The 17537-nt window shown below is 45.4% G+C and overlaps 1 protein-coding gene across 2 annotated transcripts; it reads left to right on the top strand.

Annotated features, from left to right (window-relative positions):
- Nucleotides 1-2329: 2329 nt before the first annotated feature.
- On the top strand, nt 2330-15514 carry MXD1 (MAX dimerization protein 1). Of its 2 annotated transcripts, none has more exons than XM_081961254.1 (6): nt 2330-2539; nt 2809-2911; nt 6055-6084; nt 10257-10371; nt 10717-10876; nt 11077-15514. In XM_081961254.1, exons 1-6 carry the CDS (start codon nt 2461-2463, stop codon nt 11268-11270), a joined length of 681 nt encoding a protein of 226 aa, XP_081817380.1. In that variant the 5' UTR covers nt 2330-2460; the 3' UTR covers nt 11271-15514. The 2 variants fall into 2 exon arrangements, with proteins under 2 accessions (XP_081817380.1, XP_081817379.1); XM_081961253.1 differs by having other exon boundaries at nt 2336-2539; nt 11080-15514.
- The last annotated feature ends 2023 nt before the right edge of the window (nt 15515-17537 follow it).

Here is a 17537-nt window from a genome sequence, read left to right on the forward strand (position 1 = left end):
GCATCTTGTCTCCTTGAGTAAAATTGAACTAGAGTGTAGACCAACTTTTCTAAAAGACAGAATCAAAAATTGTTTGGTAATGCTTGGTTCCTGAAATATGTTGATGTTTACTGAACTTAATTTTTCCATTGCTGAATTCCTTTTCAAACGGTACCCAGAAGACAATTGGTTCTTAGCACAACCGGATTTAACTCCCTTGTTCCTTTGCTGCTTCAGCCACATGATGTATTTCAGATCCTTGCTCTCTGTCCAGCAGGGGGCACTCAAACCAGCAAAGCAATTGAAGAGCTTCCCTTGTTTGCTTGCATTATACCCTTGAATTCTTCCAGATTCACTGGCATTGTTTGGGATATTTGATTTGCATAATTACATCACCTGTGTGTTCTGTGCAGATTTTAAGAATAATTATCAAAATCCAGAAGCACCCCTGTTACCCTAAAAGGTTTATAACTGGAGTGGGAATGGGCTGGGGTGATTTGCAAACCACTATTCATTTAGTTTATGGTATACAATATCAGGGAAATCCACACCTGCTAGACACACCATGTAGTCCTGACGGCCTAAATGGCTAGCTCATCCCGTTCAGCACTTGCACGCCCATCCTTGGTGCACCACACGGGGAAAAGTAGCTTACACCAGCTGACTTGCAGGTTATATGGACTCCGGGTGTAGTGCATACCACTATATTTCAATCCAGACAGAAGCTATACAGAAGAACTTCCCAGTGCTTGTGTCATTGTGAGGGGTCTGGGTGTGTTGTTGACAAGAGAATATGGATGCAATTTTTTCTTCAAAGGCATAATCAAAATTTATCCTTGAGGCTGCAGTTGCAACCATACTCAGTAGGGAGTATGGAACAGGATATAAATCTGGGTAGAAATGGGGTTTCTTTTTTGTGCTGTTATTGAATAGTATGTTTGCTTCACTAATTAATTCAGCAGAGGTATAATCCAGATTAAAATAAAATGCTTAGCTTCCTTTGACCTAGAATGGTAATGGGATTTATTCCACCCACACTCAAGTTCAGACAAACCTAGAAGCCAACAGATGTAAGAGTTATGAACAGAGAGTTGCTACATAAGACGTTCAGGGTGCTGTTTTGGTTACTGGAATGTGAAATATTACTGAAGGGTATTTTGTACAGATCCTTTTGTTTAAATTAAAACCTTTTAGTTTTGTTCTTACCTTCTGTTGTGTCCTAAAAATAAAGCAGAGAGGTGAGAATCACATTTTAAAAAGGGATGAACTTGCACGTGAAACCACCTTGAGAAAACCTGGCAACCGATAAAGCTGGAACTTCCAGTTGTGTAATTATCTTAACACCCATGGACTTACATATTTATAATAAATATACAAATGATACACCGATGTAAATCTGATGCACTTTCTCAATATATTGTTTTGGGGTTTTACATTCTGCCTTCAGCAGTGGTGGCCTCAATCGCAGATTGGTTCCCTCCTTTTGTGTATGGGGGGGGGGGGAGCCCCGCCAGGCCCATCTAGGCATCCTCCTTTCAGGCTTGCACACGGTGTGGCCTGTGCGCCTCCAGCGGGCCTGTCTTCCTACCAAGCAGGCAGGGTGGAGATTTCCTGCTGAAGAGGCTTCCCTGGGATGAGAGTGGCGCTTCTGGGCTGCTAAAAGGACACGCGTTGACAACTTTAAGGTGTGTGGATTAAAACTGCCAGAATTCCTGCTTTTTAACATGTGTGAATTGGGGGTTCTGGGAGTTGAAGTCCTGCAGCTGGATCGCACCGGGTTGCTCTTGTTGCCTCGAGGGCCGGGAACCAACCGCAAGAGGCGCCCGGGCTTTGCAGGCCGCCGCCCTGGAGGTGGGAGAGGTGAGCAATGCGCATGCTCCTCGCTGGCCCCATGTTGACTTCCTTCTGGTTGGGCGGGACCATAGAACAAACGCGTGGCCGGGGGCGGGGCCGAGCACAGAAACCAACACAATAAACAGGGCGGGGCGCCCGGGGGAGTTGGCCAATGCGAAGGCCGAACGGAGTTACAGGAACCGTGCGGACCTATGAGAGCCGCCACGGGATGTCGCTCCGCCGAGGCTGACCAATGAAGCCTCCCTTTCAGGCATAGCAGACTAGCGACGGAACCGTCGAAGGAAACGTCATCCTGGGGCTCGCCCAATCAACCACTCCGACTATCGTGGCGAAGGGCCTCTCAGCTCCCGAGCCAATGCCTGGACCCAATGAGGGGGCGGAGCTGGTTGGTGTTTTCTGTTCCGCGAAGGGCCAATCAGAGGGACGGGGGAGCGGAAGTAGCGCCTGCCGGCCAATCGCGGGCGCGCTGGGCGGGTAGCGGGTTGGGATGCGGTCGCAAGGGGCGGGCTTGGCTGCGCCGAGTCTGTCAGGCTGAGGTGGGGTAAACACAGACCGGCGCTCGGGCAGCAGCAGCGGCGGCGGCGGCCTTGCGGGGAAGCGAGAGGACGAGCCGGGCAGCCCGGCAAAATGGCGGCCGCCGCGCAGGTGTGCGAGAACATCCAGATGCTGCTGGAGGCGGCCGAGTTCCTGGAGCGCCGCGAGCGAGGTAGGCCGCCCCGGAGCCCCCCCGCGTCCCCCGCCCACAAAGCGCCTCCGGCAGGGAGACCCTCGGGCGGCCCTTCTCCCCACGGGGGCACGGAGGGAGATCGCGCCGCTGCTCCCCTCGCCCCGAGGGCCCCGGTCGGCCGTGGCGGCCCCTTCGCTCCCTCGCTGGCTGGCTGGGCCCGGGCGCAACGGCAGCTCCGCCGCACGCGAGGCCCCGAGACAAAGGCGAGAGGCGGGCGGGCCTGTCTGAGTGCCGTTTTCCCCCCGCAGAAGCCGAGCACGGCTACGCTTCCATGCTGCCCTACAGCGCCAAGGACAGGGAGGCCCTGAAGAGGAGGAGCAGGCTCAAGAAAGGCGGCGGCGGCGGCAGCAGGTAAGGGAGGCGGAGGGCCGGTCGGGTGGCTGCGTCCCCCCCAAGCCCCGGGGCAGAGGGAGAATGGCCGGCCCAGAGTCGCCCGGCTGGCTTGGAGCCCGAGGCGGGGCGATAATCGGCCTCTAAGCCCCGCTGCAGGCTGGCTGTGACTGGGCTCTGACTGGGGGTGGCTACGTGGAGGAGTCCCCGCCGCTTCCTCCCTGGGCCTGGCCCAGCTGCCTTCCCTGCCTGCCTTCAAGAGGCCTGGAAGCCGCGCTCTGCTGGTTGTGGCCGGGCTCCTTCCTCCGCTCTCTACCCCGAGGAGTCTCCGCCACGAAAGCTTCAACTGAAGGCCAACCCCTGTGCGGGCGATGGGAGGGCCGAGGCCTCTTTCCCTTTCCCTTTCCTCTCGGCTGCCTCTTCGCCAGGGATGGGCGGATGGGCTGAGAAAGGCAGAGTCTGGCTTCCTCCTCCTCCTCCTCCTCCTCCTCCTCCTCCTCCCCCCTGCGGGTGCTTTGAGTAGGCTGAGGCGGGGGTCCCTTGTGGGGCTTCTTGGGAGACATTCCAGAAAAGCCTTGAAGGGCCACGGGCGTTGGTTGGAAATAAAACATCATTACACGCATCGTTTCATATTTAGCTTCTCAGAAGTCTTGTTTTTCAAAGTACTTGGACCCTCCTTTCTAGTCAATTCTGAATTTATTAAGACATTGAAAAAAAGGATGTACTTTTGGGGGGGGGGGAATGCTTGGGATTGTAGTACATCTTTGGTATCTTCTATCCTGTGCCTAGTACTACTTGGGTGAATTTTCACAACACATTAAATTCAGAGTAACAAAACCCAATTGTTCTCATGTGACATGCCATGCTCAAACAAATTGAAGTATATTAGAGCCTCGCTGTGATACACTCATTAGTACAAAGACAGAGTTTGCGTGAGATGCTAAACTCCAAATCACTCGACCAATACATGGCCTAATTTAGTGTCATGTAAACCAATGTTGCCATCTAATTTAGTGCTAGGATGATGTAGTTCAGTGACCTTATTTGCCTTCAGAGTTATTCCTACTTGTCTGTTCTCCAACTAGTCAGCCATCTGTTAAGCAGGAAGGAAGCAACAGAAACCGTGATCTTGCTAGAAAAGATTTTAACTTCCTCCCGCTTCAGTCATTCCTGAGATGGTTTTTTCCTTATTAATAAAATCCATTAACAAATAATGATCATGGATGACATCAGTTTTTGTGGTACCACCCATGAGAGACAAGGCTTCTAATAAAAAGATTGGGAATTCCTATAACTCATGTTCATAGCTTGCAAGATACATTTGTATCCTGTACTTTTTGTTTCAGTCCTCAAAATACTCTAAATAGAGCTGCCATGTATGAGCTGCACTTACTAGAGACAACACAGAATTAAATCATTTAACTGTTCCCTTCCATCTACTAAGTGGCTGGCCCAGGCATAATATTCAGTACATGGATTCTGGGTGAGGTACATAATACTACAGTTAATCATTACAATACAAAGTAACAAAACCTTTTTTGGCACTAATGACTCCATGCTAATCAGTCCCCTGTCCTGTTTAAAAGCCTTACGCAACATTCTCTCTAGATCAGTGATGGCGAACCTATGGCACGCGTGCCACAGGTGGCACGTAGAGCCATTTGTCAGGGCACGCAAGGAGCTGCCCTGTCAGCTGGCCAGCTGAGTTCACCCTTTTTAAAGCCATTTTTCGCCCTCCCCAGGCTCCAGAGCCTTTATAGGAGCCTGGGGAGGGCGAAAATAGCCTCCCCCCCCCTCGAAGGCCCTCCGGAGGCTTCATGAGCTTCCCTGAAGCCTCCGGAGCGCAAAAAACGACCCTCCGAGCAAACCGGAAGTCACTTCCGGTTTGCTTGGAGGGTCGTTTTGATTGCTCCGGAGGCTTCAGGGAAGCGTCCTGAAGGTCCCTGAAGCCTCTGGAGGGCTTCCGGGGGGCGGGGGGGGTAGTTTTGGTGTTTTAGTACCATTTGGAATACTGAGGATAAGCTTCATTCAGGCTGCCTCTGTTTTGTAACATAGCTAAAGAATGCCAAAGTAACCTGTCTTTAGTCATCCTTGACGTCAGTGGTTAGTGGCTTCAAGATGAATACATAATGTGTTCCCGGAAGTGAAGAATGAAATTTCAGGGTTAACCCTCTGTCTTCTGTCTGTTTCTCTTTCCCCTTATCTCACTCTTACTTGAAACATGTTTCAGACACAGTTTTTCAGAGAAGTGCATCCCTTTTATTTTATGTGTGAAGATGTATGAGACCATGTAAGAGCCGAGACTGATATGTCCTAGTCCTGGAGTCCTTTGATAAACTCTTTGGATTTTTTTCAAAATTCCAACCAACCAGCACAGCCAATGACCTGGCATTATGGAGAGCAGGTTGCTTCTATTCCTCAGGGACCTTAGGAAATTCAGGGAGTTCTTCAGCTGGCCTTGAGAAAATGTTTTTCTACATAATTACTCAGTCACCATTCAGCAGCAACACAGATAAAATCTTCAGAGGCATTTAGTGTAGTGAGGTAATTTCTGCAGTATGCTCCAGTGATATATTAGTAGCATATCTTTATTCATAATAGTAATTAGCAGAAGTTATTTAAGGAAAAATGATTTAAATGTTCATGAGATGGATTTTCAATTAATATTGGGAGGCTATAGATTGGTTCAGTCCTACTATGACAATTTAAGCACTTAATTTGTCATTTGAAATATTGTAAATTCGGAAACTACAACTCTTGCTATGTTTATCCTTTTTGTACAAGTACTAAATCAAGTAATATGGGATTGCAATTAAATGGGGTGGTGGCAGTGATAATATAGCTGGAGTACCCAATGTGATCCTTCACAGTTATAAGATTTTGCAGGAGCCATAAGACCACTGTGGTATAATCTTAAGAAATGGGACTAGTCCCAGTGTGATCCTCTCTCGGTGGGTCTCTCTCCCTCAGCCCACCTTCCTTATCTAGTGGTTCTTTTAGGGATATGAGGGAGAGGAAAGGGCCATCATCGGCTCCCGATCAAAAGTCAAGTTACAAATAAATATGAGCAGTGACAATTTAGTAGAAATTGTTGTGTATATTTATTTTTTATCAATGCATGTTTATTCCATAGTTGCTAATTGATGCTTTTTTGTCTCTTTAAGATCAACACATAATGAAATGGAGAAGAATAGGTAAGTGTTCAGAAACAGTTTATATTTAAATTCTAGAACCATCCTTAAATTATAGCATACCGCGTTGAAGCAAATTACAACAGTGCAAATCTAGTTTTTCTAGCTGATGATCTCCATTAACTAGAATTGACAAATGTTTGTGTCCGGTGCCATAATCCTTTGGAATATGGATTGTTGCTTCTTTTTAAAGGGCCCATTTATGCTGCGTGTTCTGTAACTGGAAATCGAAATTCTGTAACTGGAAATTGAAATAGTGGAACCAAACTCTCTCAGTTTTCACTATTCTGACAGTATTAAGAACCACTTTTAACTTCAACTTTCCAAATGTTAAAAGTGGTTCAATGTTTAAGCATTGTCACATTTAATATTAAATTAGAGAACAGGGATTCTGAAGCAGAGCTTGTGTTAGCAATAGCATAGCACTTAGACTTATAAAGCGCTTTACAGCCCTCTTTAAGCGGTTTGCAGAGTCAGCACATTGCATCCCAACAATCTGGGTTCTCATTTTGCCTAATTCAGTATTGCTGAATAAATGAAAACAGTTTATCAGTGACAAATATTTCAGCTACTAAGTGTCATTCGGCTGCATCTGACAGTAGCAGCAATTAGATAAATGGGCAACTTTGTATCTGGTTGCAGACTATGCCTGCTCCTAATTGCAACCGGGCTCCCCTGTGCATCTTGAAAGCAGCTCCGTCTGGCGGTTCCACTTGTATGATCTTTATGGTCCCATCTCTTTCCCTTCATAGATGCTACATAGGATCTTATTTCCCTCCTCCTCCTCCTCCTCCCCCCCTTCTCAGTGGATACAATGTGTAACATAAGCTTTTATAGATAGCAATCAGGATACCTTTGTTAGTAGTATATTGTGCTGGCGTTTTTTTTCTTGAATATATTAAATGCCTTTAAAAACATATAAAATACACAACTTATGGCCACAATTGAGCCCAAACTCTCCGCTGCTAAGCAAGGCAGTAGTTAAGTGAGATTTGCCCCGTTTTACAACCTTTTTGCCACGGTTAAGTCAATGAATGCGCTTGTTAAGTTACTAACATGGTTGTTAAGCGGATCTGGCTTCCTGTTGAGTTTGTTTGCCAGAAGGTTGCAAGGAGTGATTGCGTCACCCGGGGACATTGCAACCATCATAATAAATACGTGCCAGTTGCTCAGCTTCCAGATTCTGATCCCACGATTGCAGAGATGCTGCAACGCAACAGTTGTTAAGTGCGAAAACCGGCTTTAAGTCCCTTTTTGCATCCTAATTCCAAACAGTAACTAAACAAATGATTGTAAATCGAGGGATATTTGTAATGCTCTTCTTTCTCATTTTCCTACCTCTCTTCTCAAAACTAAAGAAGTAGCTGTGTAGCATACGTTCTTCATCAGCCCCCCCCTCCCCCCCCGGTCTTCTCGCTTTTAATACTAACTGTGAAACCCCCCCTCCCTCATAAAGAGGGTGATCGCAGCCAGAAACATCCAGTCCTCTTCTGCACTAGGTTATATTTCATGAAGGATCATTTTCCCTTTAAGTCTCCCCACAGTCTGAGTTAACTCTTTGCATTGATTACCACAAGGCCTTTTTCCTTTTCAATTTAGTAGTAACATTTGCATTAAGATGTGGATGTTATTTATTTCAAGTAAAGAAAGCGGCCATTCAAAGGAGGGACTTATGACTCCCAGAAAGAGGCCACATGGTCAATCTTTTGCATCTTTAGTTAAGAAAATATCAGATAATCAAAAACACGGAGCGAGAGTCTCACTGACATGTTGGACAGCAGCAGTGGCTCATTGGAATTGCTGAGGGAAGAGCTTTTTTCGGCCAATTTTGTTTTCATTACAAATACCCAATAATTTTACTATAATAGATGTAAAGTAACAATTTGAGAAAATGTTTATTTTTTCAAAAAAAAAAATATTAACAAACTTGTAAAATACACACACACAAAACTTAGACGTACAACACATTTCCACAATGCAATACAAACAGGAGCTTCCTGTTCTTTCTAATAGCAATTATCAATCGATATCGCTCACCTTATATTATTTCCCTTTCTATTGTATTTCATTTGGATTTCACCATTCTTAACTCTCTTATTTTACTCATAACTATTATTTTTGAGTTTTGTTATTTCCTTCATTGATTCTTGTTTCTTTCCTCCATCCACCTATACCATTTATCCCATATCTGGTAGAATTCTGATTCTTCTTTTCCCTGAATTTCTTTAGTTAGTTTATCCATTTTAGCACAATCCATAACCTTTCTTATTATTTCATCTTCGCTTGGAGTTAATTTGTTTTTCCATTTCTGGGCAAAGGCAATCCTTGCGCCATAATTATATGTAGTATTAAATACTGGATTTCTTTTTTGTATTTTGCAGGCATTATTCCTAATAAAAAAAAGTTCAGGTTTCCATTCTATTTTAACCCCCATTATTGCCTCCAGCCAATTTTTGATCTTTTTCCAAAACTTTTTAGCCTCCCCACAGGTCCACCATAAATGGTAATATGTTCTGTGTATTGATTCGCATTTCCAACATTTTGGGGAGGTATTTGTTGAGATTTTAGCTAACCATAATAAAACATTTTGTACTGGTTTTCCTTGTATGCAACTGATAATGTCATTTTTAAGTTTGTTCCCCAAAGTTTTTCCCATTTGTCTAATTCAATATTATATCCAAAGTTTTGCGCCCATTTTATCATTTGTTCTTTCACAATTTCCTCTTCCATTTTATACTTCAGGAGAAATCTATATATTCTCCCTATCATCTTTCTATCTGAGCTTTGAATGATTTTATCCAATTCGTGTGGTTGTTTCAATGTCATATAATTTGGTATCTTTATTGTATTTAGTTTTGATTTGAAGGTAAGTTAGCCAGTCAACTTTCATGTTCTGTTCTGCCAATTCTTCAATTGTTTTTAAGTTTCCCTGTCTATCAATTAAGTCTCTATATCTTAGCATTTTGTTCAAATCTATAAAATTTGGATGGATCATCCTTTCTGTAGGTGATAGCCAATTCGGAATTTTCACATAGTGGATTTTTTTTAATTTTGAGCCATTTTTGCAATAACGCTCTTCTAATTAAATGATTTTGAAAGTATTTGTGCGTTTTATTTTTATCATCCCATAGGAATGTTTGCCAGCCTGCTTGCAAATCATGGCCTTCCAAGGTCAAAATTCTTTTATTCTTTAGTTCTATCCAATCCTTCACCCATGTTATTGTTACTGCTGATGCGTATAGATCCCAATTTGGTAATGTTAAACCTCCCCTCTCCTTGCTGTCTTGCATTGACTTTAGTTTAATCCTCGCTTTTCGTCCCTGCCAAATAAACCTAGCGGTTATTTTGTTTAATTCTTGAAAGAATTTTTTACCTGGATTAATAGGTGCGGCTTGCAACAGGAATAAGATTCTTGGTAAAATATTCATTTTAATTGTCGCTATACATCCCATGAGCGATAGTTGAATATTTTTCCAATTTTCTATATTTGTATCACTAATTTATTATAATTATCATCTTTAATTGTGGAACATTTTGCCGACACCCAGATCCCCAAGTATTTCACTTTCTTAGTTATTTGCATTCTGGTAGCATATACAGTGAGGTGGACAGCAACATGTGGATAGTTTATATTAGGTTACCTCCACCAAAAATGTGCAGGATTTTTTAAAAAAGAAATCTTTTCACCTTTAATTGCAAACTAAACTTTGGCTTTATTTAACAGAGATTATTTTGGGTATTAAACAGATAATTTCAAGTGAGCTTCTCTGCTACATGCAACAATCTCTAGGCAAATGTATATCTTTGGTCTTTACTTGCTCTAATTCAAATGCATGCACTGGTTATCCCCTGCATGATTGGATGAGATAAACCTGAGGTTTAGGGACATTAATTAAAATGTGAATTTGGTCCTGGTCTGTAGTAACAGTAGAACATTGGTTACAGTTCCTTAATGTATGGAAAGTCTTAACATTGAATTTGTGGCTTTACTTTTGCCAGAGTACATCTGAACAGTTTATATGCCTGAATTTATTGTCCTTGTTCAAAACTTGGAATGGGATGAAATAACTACAAATATGTAACTGGATTTTGTCCATCGTAGAGAACGTATTAAGAAAATACGTAAGTACCTTTATCTCTCTGACAATATTAACATTCGTCATTTTGATTAACAGGCGCGCTCATCTGCGGTTGTGCCTGGAGAAGCTGAAAGGGCTGGTGCCTCTTGGGCCAGAATCCAGTAGACATACTACACTGAGTTTACTAACAAAAGCTAAATTGCACATAAAGGTGAGTTAAAGCTATCCTGCTTCTAATGGAGAAAGAAAATAAAATGTTTCCATTGACTTTTCAGTTAAAATTAATATTGCAAGTGATGAGCACACTCAGACTTTAAGCCTTGGAGTACATTTTTAAATAATCATGACAAGCTGATGCAAAAGATTCCACCTTACAGTGTACTTCAAAACAGATGTGAAAACAACAGTGGGTAAAATGGCAAGAGAGGCAGGGATAACGGCTAAAAGTAGTTAGCTGCCCTCGAACCGGTTCCATCCTCTGAGGAAAGAAAGCGGCTGGCTTTCGCACGGAACGTTCCACCGTCAGGGACCCATGGTTGCCTCTTGTCTTCCCCAGAAACTTGAAGATTACGACAGGAAAGCAATACACCAAATAGATCAGTTGCAGCGAGAACAACGGCATCTGAAAAGGCAGCTGGAGAAACTGGGCATTGAGCGCATACGAATGGACAGTACAGGCTCAACGGTTTCTTCCGAACGGTCAGATTCGGACAGAGGTGAGGAAGCGCTAATCAGCGCCCGTGTGCATGTGCACGCTCTCAGGTTCTAGCATGAATTGCTGGCTCAAAGAGTTCCTCTGCGTTTGTTTGCTCGCTCGCTCGCTCGCTTGCTCCCTTGCTTATATTTGAGGTTTCTCAGCCTCTGCTTCCTCCCAAGAGGCCCTCTGGGCTGGCTGACCGGCTGCTTTCTCTTGCAGAAGAGATGGACGTGGACGTGGAGAGCACAGACTACCTCGCTGGGGACCTGGACTGGAGCAGCAGCAGCAGCCCCCCCAGCGATTCCGACGAGAGGGGCAGCTTGCAGAGCGTCTGCAGCGACGAGGGCTATTCAAGTGCCGGCATTAAGAGAATAAAGCCGCAGAACCACCCGAAGGCCTGCCTCAGCCTATAAGGAGCCGGTAGCGCCCCCTCCCTCGCCCCGCCCGCTGCTCTTTCCTCCTTGGATTTCGCTAGGTAGTACGTTGTTGGACCGCTCCACAATTCTCTTGCACGTAAACTTCTTGTACCATCAACATTACCAAAACCTGCTTTGCCTAAGTCTGAAAACAGTGCATAGTGTTGCTGGTTACAAGTTCCTCCCTGGCGCACACCTCTGGTGGCATCCGCTAGCCTCTCTTTCCTCTCCGCACCTTCATCTCTGGGGGACCAAACATTCCAGGCAGGATTCTTAGCCCCTGCAATAGCATTACAGGAGCAGCCGCCGGGTGTGTTGGGCCTGGGCTGCGGTTGCTTAATATTCATAGGTGAAGATCTTCACCCAGAGGTGGCAGGGCCGAAGGGGGTACGTGCTGTTTGGAAACCAAAGCCAGACGAGCCTCCGGGGGCGGCCATTGCGGAAGGGACCCTCCTTTTTTTGACATTCATGGCATCTCAGCGGCAGGCAGAAGTTGAAAACGATACAGCAGGCTTGAAAGAGCATAAGCTTGTTAGGGAATTGGGCAGTGAAATTATTCTGAAACGTCCCAAGTCACTGTAGTAATAAAGTAGCCAATCCTGAGGTTGGAAATAGGATTGAGAAGGGTAACTAAGAGGCTGAACTGAGTTTGGCAGAAGAAGAATCGTCCCGGAGGCTCTGAATGGGAGTTGGGGGTGGTTTTCTCTTTGAGCTGCCTGGCCCGCTAGGATCTCCATTGTTTCACGTCAGATGACCAAATGCGACACTTGTGCGATCTTGATTATGTCGTCTTTGCATTGACAGCTGCACGTTCCTTTTATTGCTAGCAGCTCTTTCTGCTTTTTGTCTCTGGGACAATTATTTCTACCTCAGAGAGATGAACAAAGCTGATCTCAACCCCTTTAGCACAAATGAAGTAGGATGCCTCGTTTGTATACTTGGTACCAGTCCGACCTGTTCCCTTAAAAATTCAGCAATAACTGAGCGACAAAGTTAGCTGCGCTAGCTTTCAATTAATGGCTGAGGAGACGGCCTCAGAGTCATTATCCCACGGTTGCCCTCTTGGCATTCTAGCACTTCTTTCACCAGGTGGGATTCTTTGGGAGGAGAATCCCAAAGTGCCGTGTGTGGTTTTGGTTTGGATGTTGGACGACTTCTCGGCCCCCTTTTCGCCCTGACACCTGCAGCGTTTCTCATTTAAGCTAAGTAGAGCACATGCAAATGTACATAATGTGGTCCTTAAATAGTATTTATTCATTTTTATATCAACCTAATGTCCTATTCTTATGATTTTGTGCTTTTATAGATGATTAGGAAACTTTGGGTGTCAAGGTCTAATGAACCTTCCTTCCCCCCCCCCCTTCTTTTTGCTTTGAGCCGCCCACTTTATTGGCTGCCGTTGACTTTTAGCAAGGATTCTTTGTGTGCAGCCGGTTCTTGCCCAGCACTTACAGACTGTCAGAGAGAGACAGCCAAGCAACCTCCTGCCACTTCACTCTCAAAGGGCTGTGTGGCAAGTGCGCTTTTCTACGTATCCCATGTTTGCTTATATCCACTAGCAGATGCCCAAGCAAATACTATGAAAATGGATTTATTTTAAGAAAGTCAGTTTTTGAGATGGGAAGTGGGGCTAGTGGGTGGCTAAAGATCTCCATATCAGTTTCTTGGCACTGTCTTGAAACAAGAGCTGGAATTCTCCGTGGTCTCTTCCTTGCCGGAGACTTTCCTGCATCACACTAGCAGCCGGCTGGCATCTAGGAGCCCCTGCTTAGAACCCTTCCGAGACTGAGCTCCCAACCTGCAGTTTGCTCCCCCGTGGTTTGCGTAGGTTTCTCGCCAGAGGCCTTGGAGCGTCTCTCTTTGTTAAGGAGTGGCATAAAATTGCCTCTCACATTCAACTCCATTTGGAAGGCACTTGATAGGGTAAAATTAGTATGTTTTTCTTTATAAGTAACAACACTTACTGTGGGGGTTTTTATTGTTGTTGTGCCTTTTGTGAGTTACTGGGCACAGTTTACTTCAGACCCCTCCTGGCCAGGAGGACTCCCCCTCTGAATAAATGGAAGCTGCGGATATCTCCATGGTGCATTTTGAGAAAATAGATTTTGGAGGGTGCAACCATTCTCTTCTTTAGTAAAGTACTTTGGAGTTTTGTTTTGTTGTCCTTCTTGCGAGCCAGTAATTGAGCTTTGCACTTTCTGGATGTGCTCCTTTCAAAATGTGGTTGGTACAGAAAATAATTATAACTCCAATAAGGGATGCACTAATTTCAGAAGCTAGACTAAAGCAATCTGTGATGTTTCAAAAACATCTAAATGAATAGATGAGTCCTCCTAGAGGCCTTTAGGGGGCCCTCCAGGTATCTTGCTGAGGACTGGTCTTGGCTGCCCCATGTATCTGGGGCCCTTTGGTCGGTCCCTCCCCGAGACAGTTGCCCCATTGCAAGCAGGCTCAGTAATGTCTGAACCTTGCCCAAGCACTCGGGAGGGTTGTGTAGCACTGTGCCATGTTTTTCAACAGCGGTGTAGCTGTGGGTGAACGGCCACACCAGTTGGTTGCCTTGTCAAGGGAGAGGAGCCGAAGTTTCCTAGTCTGCCAGGGGGCCCTTGAACGATCGTGCAGGCAGCAGGGACCGCATGGTCTGTTAGCGCGTGGACTGGGCGCTCTAAATGCGACATTCTGGTGTGGCCAGCTTTTCTGCCGTATTCACTGATCCACCAGCATTATTGTGTAATAAGCTGCAGAAAATTAATTTTGTAGATCCTTAATGGGGAGCTGCGTTTCCGTATCTGTGTTTACAACTGGAAGTTTGTGTGGGTGTGCGTGTGCGTGGGTGCATTTAAAAGACCACACTAAACGCTGCGGCACTGAGCAACTTTTTTGCAGACAGTAAATCCAGGGGATCCTTGGTTGGAAATGGAAGTTGAGAATTTGTGCTCTTATTCATCAAAAATAAGCATGGCTGTCAGGGTGACAATCTGAAATATCCCAAAAGTATTGTCTTTACCTGGTGAATCTTTTCCTGGGTGTTGAACACCCAGAGATTTTATTACTGTGTATTTTTCTAATAAAGCAGAGCTTTCAAGGTGCTGATAGACACATCTTGTGAACTTTTTTTCCAGGGTTTGTGTGAATACCTGTTTTTGATTCAAATTCAAAGCACTTATTTGAAATGTGTAATTAGGTGCCACAAACAAGGTTGCAGAGCTCTGGGCATTAGCAGGGTGCGCATTGCCAACTGCCATTTTAGCACTTTGTCCCCGCAATGGGCCCTTCTCTCTTCCCAGGTCCCCAGAATCTCTCTGGCTTCCCTTTAGAACACCGTTTTCTGCCATGATGTTTACAGACACCGCCCGGAAGAGAGAGCCCTGTTGTGTTCTCTGGGGTGTGTGTGAAGGGGGGGCATTTTTTGTGCTCATTGCCTAATTAAATTTTGGCATCTGATGTACAGCAATATAATGGGGCTCATAGAGTCCTTTTGCCCCCTGGGTCACAAATTCAGGTTTTGACACTTAACTGTATTGGGACGAATACTGCTTTTACATATCTAGTTATGCACTTGCTCCCCCATTACAAATAGTAATTTGCACCCTTTGGTTCCCCCCCCCCTCCTTCCTGTTAACACAAGTGGCTTTTTTTCCTTTTATGATTACCTGAACTTCATTGTACAACTATGAATCAATGATGCTTTTGTTTGAAAGAAGAGCTATCCCAAATTATTGAGCAGAAGAAATTTCCTTTTATGCTACAAAATGTATGTATAAAGATTATTTTAGCAAACCTCTTTATTATTTTAAGTGTTATTGCCCGGTTGAAGGACACGTAAAAGTCTCCTTCTCCCGTCTGCTCTTCCCTCCTGCCATGCCCCCAAATTCGACCTGCCTGGGGCACCTTTGGCTTTAGTATTGTGCTGTTGTTTTTCCACATCAACAAGTAGGTGCTCTGAACATCACTTGCAATTCTGAACTTTTGAATTTGGTTTTGGAGTCTTCCAAATTGTAACACAGCCTAAGCAGGGAGCAGCGGGGGGTGGGGGGACACAAGGATTCAGTTTCCAAATGTAAATACCACATCATTACAAATCCCGTGTCAAGACCATATAATGGTGCTTTTTATTACAGTTAGCACATGCATTTTTAGAAATTACATGTTTTAGACAACCTTGCTGTGTATGCGTATACTTCTGTATTGTTCAAATGTTAGAAAATAAATTATTTCATTATTAAAATTGTTCTACTGTTGATGTTTTGCTTGAAAAATGGTTTTATTCATTTATTTTGAAATTATTCCAGTTATTAAACTCTCAGAGTAATATCTACAATTTGTCTGGAGCGGGTCGCAGGCCTGATCCTTACAGAGCAGCAGCTGTTTCATAGGGAAGCCCACTCCCCCCAGTTCCTGCAGGACCCCCCCCACTCCCAATAGGTGGGGCGGCCTGTGTGAACAAAGTCCTTGCGGGAGGGAGGGGCTCAGGAGTTGAGCCCCACGCCTGCAGAAATGGTCAGACAAGAAGGGCCTGCACTGCTGGAGGGGGGGTGCAGAGGCTCTTGCGCAGCCCTCCCTGCTTGCATTCCTGAGGGGGGCATGGGTGAGGGGTCCCCCTCCTCTCGGGAGGCTCTAGTTCTACTAGTGGGCAGCCACTTAAGTAGGAGCCAGCCGTGTGCTGCGGCTGCCAAGAAAGTCAACGCGATCCTAAGGTGCATCAACAGGAGCATCATCAAGATCACAGGTAGTGATAGTGCCACGTTACGTTGCACTTGGACCCCACTTGAAATGCTGAGTCCAGTTCTGGTCGGCATGATGCAAGAAAGACTCTGAGACCCTAAAAAGTGCAGAGAAGAGCCAGCAAGATCCAGAAGGGACTAAACTGGGCAATGAGAGTTGAGAGGACGAGGCATCTCTAGTCTAATGAAGAGGAAGGCGGGATTAGATGATGTCAATCTTCCAATATCTGAGAGGCTTTCACAGTGAGGAGGGGGGGGCAGCCTATTCTCCAAGGCAACTAAGGGGGCTAGAAGCAACGACAGAAAGATGATGAAAGAGAGATCTGGCTAAGAATGAAGGATGCGTTTTCTGAGAGTGGAAGCAATCGTGGGAACAGCCGGCCTCTGGAAGTTGTGAGAGGTCCAACACTGGAGATTTTCAAGAAGAGGCGGAACGAAGAGATATTTGTCTGGAATGGTACAGGGTCTCCTCAAGCAGGGGGTTGGACTAGACCTTCACGGTCCCTTCCAACGCTATCGCTTTATTCAACCTGGTCAATTAAAGTCATGCTTTATGCATCTGGACGACTATCTAAGCTTAGCTAGTTTTTTGTAAATGAGTGGGTTGTGCCACCCTGGTCCGTTCGATTCATTTATCGATTCAGCCTTGTGTTGGTTAGTGATCATTATCAAGGGTGTGAAGAAAGGCAGCCGAGGTGTCACCAAGGCGTCTTTCAGCTTCCCACTGGGCCATTGTCCAAGGGGCCCCCAATGGCTCCAAGGAGCCCCAGCACCTGAAGGGCCCAAAGGAGAGAAATTGCTCTTTCACAACCCCCAGGGGAGACTCGATGAGTTTTCAGCCCCATTTCTTTGGTCTCCATTTGAACTTGATTATTCACTGGAAAATTCCCAGAAGCTTTGTAGGATTCCTTGAGGGGACGAACTCTCTGTAATCTTCTGACTAGGATAAGGTATCCGATAGAAGAGGTCCTCCCTGCAGACCATTGTCTCCTGCTCTGTCCTTCAGCTGCAACGGCTGAATGGATCACTTTGGAAGGTCTTCCGGGGCGCATGAAATCATCACCACAAGCACGGCTACTGTAGACGGCTGTGGTCCTAAGGAAGCTCAATGCCAAATCCAAGCCCACCTTCATTCTGTCCAGGAGGAGACCTCGGGCACTGTGGCTGGCATAGCCAGAGTGCCCAGGTCAACAAAAGGGCTCCGGGTGCCAATGCTTGATGCCCTGGCAAAGCTTCTTGAGGTCGGGTTTGTGCAGCAGACTGCAAGATTGCATAAAGCCTTTTTCTGCCTTTCTACAATGCTATTAAAAAAATCCTTGCATTTGCACCGTATGCGAAGCCATAAAAAAACACCAAAGTTAAAATTAACCATGCTCAGCCATGTACTTACACCTGAACTTGATTTATGCCTCACTTGATGCTCAACTCCATATCTGAGAGTTCTCCTATCTGGGTGAAACTCCCTTTCCAGTCCCCTGACTCGGGCCTCCCTTCCCAACACGGGAGCCCTTCCCTGCCCTGGGTGAGAGGAAGCCTCCCG

Source organism: Natrix helvetica, assembly GCF_964273705.1.
Source record: "Natrix helvetica genome assembly, chromosome: 8".
Taxonomy (NCBI): Eukaryota; Metazoa; Chordata; class Lepidosauria; order Squamata; family Natricidae; genus Natrix; species Natrix helvetica.